Raw genomic sequence first — 6,980 nt, forward strand, 5'->3', positions numbered from 1 at the left:
TCATTAGGAAGACCGTGCCGATGCCGCGAGTTGTGAGAGGGAGGAGAGCTCACCGCCAACTCCGGTCCCCGCAGTGACTCACTACGCATGCGCGGCCAACGGCCTCCTGCGAAGCCTCTTGCCTGCTGGGTCCGCGCACTGAGAGGCGGGAGTGGGCGGGGCCGCGAGCTCTTCGTGCCGCCCCCGCCTGGCCACACCCCCTCGCTCCGCAGGGCACGCCTCCTCGGCTGTAGGCTGCTGCCCACGTGGGCCTCCCCGGAGCGGGCGGGCAGTGGGTGCAGCTCCCTGCAGGCTGGGTGTGCCTGAGGCCTGCGGTTTCCTGTGGGAGGAAGCAGCCCGCGGGCGCTCAGCTCGGCTCTTAGCCTTGGAGGCCCAGGAGGGGGAGATCCCGTTACCGCCCTCGGACTCCCTGATTCTCCCGCTTCCACAGGGTCCTAGCTTGAGGGACCTCCTCCTACGCACCCCCCCCCCCCCCGCTGCATTCCCAGGGTACCCAAATCTGGCGCTGATTCCACTAGGAAGTTGATTTAGAGTCCTAGCCTCCTGTTTGCTACTTCCCCTCATTCACATTTCCATCTCCCTAGCCCCTGGTTTCCAGACTCCTTCCAGGGCCAGGTCTGGTCCCCTTTGCCTACACTCCATGAAAAGCACATGCCCCTCCAGCCTCTAATTTTTCCCTCAGTGACCCAGACTTTCTAACTTCCTTGGGGTTCTGAATTCAGACCCCCCAGTCTCTGTCCCCAGGACCCTAATTCTGTACTCCGAACTCTAGCCTCGGGGCCCAGTGGACCCAAGAATTTTCCCCTTCCCCAAATCCTAGAGACCTTGAACTAGAGTCCCCCAATACTAAATCCATTCAGGGCCCCGGTGCTGGTATAACTAGCACATACTATGTACTGGACACTCTAAGAACTACCCTATGATGTATTTACTATTATTATCCTTATTTTACAGATAAACTGAGGCATAGAGAGGTTATTAGTAACTTGTCCAAAATCACAGCAAATGAGTATAGCAGCTTGGGTTTGAATCCAGTCCATGTGCCTCTGTAGACTGCTGTACTGGTACCCAATTTCTGGGTCTCCTGAGTTCCTGCCTAGTCACCGAACTGCCTATCCCTCACCCCTTCAGGGAGCTGAGATGACCAACCACTCTCCTGCCCCCTAGCTCTGGCCCCATCAAGATAATCCCATCGTCCAGTTTCCTTCCCCTGCAAGAACCTAGGATTTCAGTCCTCCAACTTCTCAATTCCATATCAGGACCCCAGACACCTGGTCCCCTGTCCCTCACTTTTTACCAGCACCCAAACCTTCCAAGAGACCCAGGTGTATAGTAATCACATTCCGCTCTGATTCAATAACTCAACAATAAGTAATAATAATAATAGTAATAATAATAGTGAACATTAAGTCCCTGGTACTGCACTTCTGTTTAAAACCCTCCAGTGGCTTCTCACTGCCTGTAGAATAAAATCCAAACTCCTCCTGTAGTCTTCAAGGGCCCTCTTTGATTTCCCTTCCTACCACTCCCTCCAGCTATTCCAGCCACACTGGTCCTTCTGTGTGCTCTCCAAACAACCTGAGCTTGTTCTTGCCTCCAGCCTCGCATTTCCTCTTCCTCCAGCACTGAAATGACTCCTGTCCTCAGGTCTCAGCCCAGATGTCACCTCCCCACAGAGCCCTTGTCTGATCACCTTGTTTAAAGTAGCTTCCTCCCACACATCTTTATCACCTCCACTCTATTTTATTTCCTGCAAAGCACTTAGCGACCCGTCTGAAATTTATCAACTTCATTTGTAGGTTTTCTCTTTATGGTCTGCCTGCCTCTACCAGGAAAGTAAGCTCCATGATAACAGCAGGCGTCTGTTTTCTTTATTATGACCTCCCGTTTCATAATAGATGTTCAATGTTTGATGAAGAAAGGAATGAACGTGTGGCTGCATTAGTGTAACGGTATTACCTTATTCATTTTTTTAAAGATTTTATTTATTCATATGACAGAGAGAGAGAGCACATAAGCAGGGGGAACAGCAGTGGGAGAGGGAGAAGCAGGCTCTCCGCTGAGCAGGGAGCCCGATATGGGGCTCGATCCCAGGACCCTGGGATCGTCTTTATTTATTTATTTATTTGAGAGCGAGAGATAGAGCAGAGCAGGAGGGAGGGGCAGTGAGAGAAGCAGACTCTCCACTGAGCAGGGAGCCCGACGCGGGGCTCGATCCCAGGACCCTGAGATCATGACGGGAGCCGAAGGCAGACGCTTAACCGGCTGAGCCACCCAGGCGCCCCACCTTATTCATTTAGAGTTAAGTATCTGAATTAGGACTACCACTATTAGTATATTGTCAGTATTATTAGTATTACTGTACCCATGTCACAGATGAGGAAAACGAGGCTGAGAGTTGAAATAACCAGTTGAGGCAGGAAATAATGGCACTGGCATCAACTTCCGCCCCCTGCCCTCTTCCAGAATTTCACGTGTTCCCATTTTCCATCCCCTGACCCCCACTGTGGGGCCATCTCCGCCCCCCCAACCCAGCTCTCAACCCACTCCACGCAGCAGGAATCTGGCCTGCTCCCCCAGACCCCCGTTCCGCGAAGGATCCAGTTCTAAGCCCCATCAGGGAAAGCAGACATCCGGCCCCGGGACAAGACCCAGTCTGGAGGCCTGAGAATCAGGCCTTCCCTCTCCTCCATGCTTGCCCCACCCTGACTTCCTGGGCTTCGAGGACTTCTCATCTCAACGCTGGGAGGGAGCCCCAGAAGACGCCTGTCTGGGGGCAGTGGGTGGAAGCCCAGAGAATGCCTAGTCCCTCCCTCTGGCACAGATCTCAGCTGGGTGCGGTGGGAGTGGGTATAAAAGGGTCAGTATATATTGAGAGGAGCAGAGAGAAAAGCCAGGAGAGAGAGAAGAGAGAGAAAGAAGGAGGTATAGGCAGTGAGGACTGGAGAGAGAGGGAAGAAAGGAGAGAGAAAGAGAGAGAGTTCCCGATTGGAGGGGAGAAGGAGGGAGAGAGCCAGAGGGGAGAGCGAGAGAGGGAGGGAGGAAGGCGGTGAGAGAGGCGGGGGCCTCGAGAGGGTGAAAGGAGGGAGGAGAAGGGCGGGGCGCGGAGGCCCCAGCAAGGGACGAGACTCCAACTCTTGACTTTTTCTGCCGCTCTCGGTAAGTTTCCAGTCCGTTATTCGGACCGGATTTCTTTATTTACTTGGGAGTGCAGCAGTTTGCGAAGGATACCCCCAGGCCTGGAGAGACGCCCCCACTCTCAGACCCCATGGAAATCACTGTAATTTAAGAAGTGATCTCTTAGCACTTGGGGTGGAGATTCGGGAAGGGGTGGGGCCCGGCAAGGATTCGGGGTTCTTAGCAGAGCCCTCCACTGGTAAACTTCCTTTAGTTTTTCCCCATGGCTGTCCACTCCCTCCTGAGGACGCTGAGATCAGGGCTTTGCCAGAGAACACCCCACATCTGGGGGACTACAGGCACCCCCTTTCTGGACACTGAAGCGTCCTGGGAGGCTGGCTCCTTCTTGTCAAGCCTCCCCCTGCCAACCCCAACCTCACACCCCCAGCATGGATCTCGCCCATTTTTCCCACAAGATGTCCAGCAGGCACCAGACTGGCAACAGGGTGGGGTGGGGACCTCGTGGGCAGAGCCAGAGACTGGGGTTTCCCTGGTTCTTGGAGGCAGGGGCATGGGATGAGTCACTGGATGACTCACTGGGTCCCCCTGCTCCCCACCCCAGGAGAGGAGGGGGGGTGAATCAAGGATGTCTGTCTCTGGGGGAAGCCCCCAGCTTCTGATGACTCTGGAGGGGTATCAGCTTGAATTTTCATATCCTGGCCCATATGTGCCCAGGACCAGGACTTTGAGGAGACGGGAGGCCACACTGCTAGTCCTCCTCCCTCCTGGACCCAAGAGTCCATCCCTGGCTTGCTCCAACCCCTGGAGAATTCAGGAGTCCGGGCCCCCAGCCTCCTCCCCGCTCAGACTCAGGAGTCACGGCCCCCACACTCTTCTCCATCACCCCCAGGAGTCTGGACTCAGCCCCCTTCTCCACCAGGATTGAAGCATCTCACCCACCCCTGTGCCAACCTCTCGAAACAACCACCTCCTGACACCCCCCCCCGCCCTGCCCCAGCCCAGGCTTCCACCGCAGCCATGTCTCTCCTCCTGCTGATGGTCTCTGCCCTTCACATCCTCATTCTCATCCTGCTTTTTGTGGCCACTTTGGACAAGGTAAGCCTACTCTGGCGGCAGCGGGGCATCTTGTCCTGTAGACTCCTGCCAGGCCCCTCTTCTAAAGTCACTCGGGCCCCACCCCTTTTCCCTAGCATCTACCCTTCTGAGTTCTGCCTCCCTCTACCCCGCCCTTTCCCCTGACTGCTCCCACCCCTTCTTACTAAATCCGTGCCTTTCCCAGGTCAATGCCTTCCAGCACCTGACCCTTTTCCTCACCCTTCCCACAATCTCCCTGACGCCACCCACTTTCCTTTCCTAACCCTGCCTTTGTTTCTTTCTCGGTCCCTCCCAGTCCTGGTGGACCCTCCCGGGGAAGGAGTCCCTGAATCTCTGGTATGACTGCACGTGGAACAATGACAACAAAACGTGGGCCTGCAGTAACGTCAGCGAGAATGGTGAGGGGGATAGGGAACCAGTCTGCAAGGGGAGGGGTCACCCCAGGTCTCTTCACAGGACCAAGAACTAGGGAACCCCTCAAAGTTTGAGTGGGCAGGTCTGGGCCCCAATGCTGAGTGAGTGGGGCTGATTATGACCCTCTTATCTGGATGGTAGGGGGCAATATGCTCATGTTCTAGAGAGGATGGACTAAAAGCCCCCCTCCTTTATGATTCAGAAAGAGTGGAGGCCACATGCTATAGGTTTGAGGAATGGGGAGAAAGCTCCCAAGATTCTGAGCAGGTAGGATTATGTTTTCAAAATTCTAAGGAGATGGGACTGGTGTTCGGAATGGATGTCCAGGACCAATTTGTCCAAGTTCCAAGGGGTTGAAGCAGGACCACATTAAAGTTCTAAAGGGGTGGGGCTAAATCCTTCCAAGGTCCTGAAGAAGGTTGGGGGGTTACGGTGCTGTATCATCTGAGTTATAAAGGATAAGAGCTGTATCCTTCTAAATTTCTAAGTGAAAGAAAATGAAAGATTAAATGCTTTTCCCCTAAGAGTAAAGCAAGAACTTCTGTTCTCACCACTTCCGTTCAGTGTTGTACTGGAGGTAGCAAATGCAACAGGACAAGAAAAAGAAATAAAAGGTATAAAGAGGGCAGAGGAAAAAGTAAAAATGTCTCTATTCCCAGAGGACATGTTCATGTAGAAAATCCTAAGGAATCTTGAAAATAGCTTCTAGAACTGATAAGGGAATTTAACAACGTTATAGGAATCAAGGTCAATGTAAGTGATACTCCTAAGCATCCAAAGTTGTATGGCTCTAAATGGGGTGGAGGCAGTGAACGATGAGCAAGCCGGTGGAGCTGGAACTCTGGACCTACTGTGACTTCCACCGCTATCTCCTCCTTATTGCAGGCTGGCTGAAGGCGGTTCAGGTCCTCATGGTGCTTTCCCTCATCCTCTGCTGCCTGTCCTTCATCCTGTTCATGTTCCAGCTCTACACCATGCGGCGAGGCGGGCTCTTCTATGCCACTGGCCTCTGCCAGCTTTGCACCAGTGAGCACGGGCCCCGGGGAATTGAAGGGAAGGGAGGGGGACTGTCCGGGTGCTGGGGGCCCCGAGAATGGACATCCGGTCAAAGAAAACAATTATTAACAGCCCAAGGACCACCTGAAGTGCCTCCATAGGCTACTTCTCTGCCTGGGGACTTACAGAGAGTTGTACTTTTCACTGATTCAGTGGTTTGTGGTGTGCGTCTCTGAGTCATGTCGAAGCTGACACTCAGAGCTTCAAGGAGCCGGGCCTGGGAACAGTGGAGTGAGTAAATAATTTAGATCCCAGGGAAGGGGGTGCGGAGATGGTTGGCTAAGTAATACTCCAGGAGAGAACTCTGAATCATAATAGTAGTGATTTTATAATAGCAGCCAGCCTCTGTTTCTGGTGGACCTACTGTGTATCAGACACCTCAGGGTGTTTATATACCTTAAAACTTTTTGACTTCAGGTGCAGAGAACTAAGTTATCATAGTCCTCAGTTTCTGGAATATTCTCTTCTTAGGTTCCTATAAAGTCCCTCTCGTTTTAATTCATTATTTTCCTGCTTGGCTCGCAGAAAGGCACTAAAAGATATTCCTTGAAGGGATGAGTGGATGGATGGATGAATGGATGGATGGATAGTATCTCCCATTTTATGGATGAGTATCTCCCATTTTATGGATAGATTAACTAAATTGCCCAAGGACAGCATGCGGTAGCTTCCTTCCAGAGCTCTGAGGGAGCGAACCACAACTCCCAGAAGGCAGCGGTGCGGAGCCCTGGCTTTCCCGCGGCTTCTTTGCCCCGTGGGTTGTTGGGAAATGCAGTCTTCTTGCCGGTACTGCGTGACACCTGGTCCCCGTCTCCCCGCAGGCGTGGCGGTGTTTACCGGGGCGCTGATCTACGCCATTCACGCCGAGGAGATCCTGGCGGAACGCCCGCCGGGGGGCAGCTTCGGTTACTGCTTCGCCCTGGCTTGGGTGGCCTTCCCCCTCGCCCTGGCCAGCGGCGTCATCTACATCCACCTGCGGAAGCGGGAGTGAGGGCCCCGCGTCGCCCTGCCGCCTCTGCCGGTGCCCGGCCCCTCCGTCTCAGCCCCAAAGCCCCCGCCCCCGGCCTCCTCCAGAAAATAAGACCGTTTAACCGCCTGCTCCGCCTTTGCCTCCTTCCTTCCTCCTTGCCTCCTTCAGGGACCCAGGCTGCTCGTGCCTGATCTTTCCTGAACCTGGGACAGCCCCTCCAGCGGCAGCCTTCAGAATGTCCAGCTCCAGGCCCTCAGTCCCTTCTAAACCAAGACACAGGAAGCCGGGGTCCCAGCCGCCTTTCCCC

At 54.1% G+C, this 6,980-nt stretch overlaps 1 protein-coding gene across 3 annotated transcripts; it reads left to right on the forward strand.

The window, feature by feature from the left end:
* The first annotated feature begins 2,802 nt into the window (after positions 1–2,802).
* Positions 2,803–6,799, forward strand: EMP3 (epithelial membrane protein 3 (MAM blood group)). 3 transcript variants are annotated; one of them, XM_045891860.3, is made up of 5 exons: positions 2,803–3,159; positions 4,136–4,233; positions 4,529–4,631; positions 5,533–5,673; positions 6,525–6,799. In XM_045891860.3, the coding sequence occupies exons 2-5, from the start codon at positions 4,156–4,158 to the stop codon at positions 6,692–6,694; spliced, it is 492 nt and encodes a 163-aa protein (XP_045747816.1). In that variant the 5' UTR covers positions 2,803–3,159; positions 4,136–4,155; the 3' UTR covers positions 6,695–6,799. The 3 variants fall into 3 exon arrangements, with proteins under 3 accessions (XP_045747816.1, XP_045747815.1, XP_045747814.1); XM_045891859.3 differs by having other exon boundaries at positions 2,807–3,159; positions 4,058–4,233; XM_045891858.3 differs by having other exon boundaries at positions 2,809–3,159; positions 4,028–4,233.
* Positions 6,800–6,980: the final 181 nt, after the last annotated feature.

This window comes from Mirounga angustirostris, unplaced genomic scaffold (genome assembly GCF_029215605.1).
Source record: "Mirounga angustirostris isolate CCGP_5_RB_7025 unplaced genomic scaffold, mMirAng1.0.hap1 SCAF_16, whole genome shotgun sequence".
Classification (NCBI taxonomy): Eukaryota; Metazoa; Chordata; class Mammalia; order Carnivora; family Phocidae; genus Mirounga; species Mirounga angustirostris.

Excerpts from the sequence above, each read along its gene's own strand:
- EMP3 (XM_045891860.3), top strand. The coding sequence starts at position 4,156 with ATGTCTCTCCTCCTGCTGATGGTCTCTGCCCTTCACATCCTCATTCTC. Across the intron at positions 4,632-5,532 it reads CAGTAACGTCAGCGAGAATG|GCTGGCTGAAGGCGGTTCAG; the intron begins GTGAGGGGGATA and ends TCCTTATTGCAG. Across the intron at positions 5,674-6,524 it reads CCTCTGCCAGCTTTGCACCA|GCGTGGCGGTGTTTACCGGG; the intron begins GTGAGCACGGGC and ends GTCTCCCCGCAG.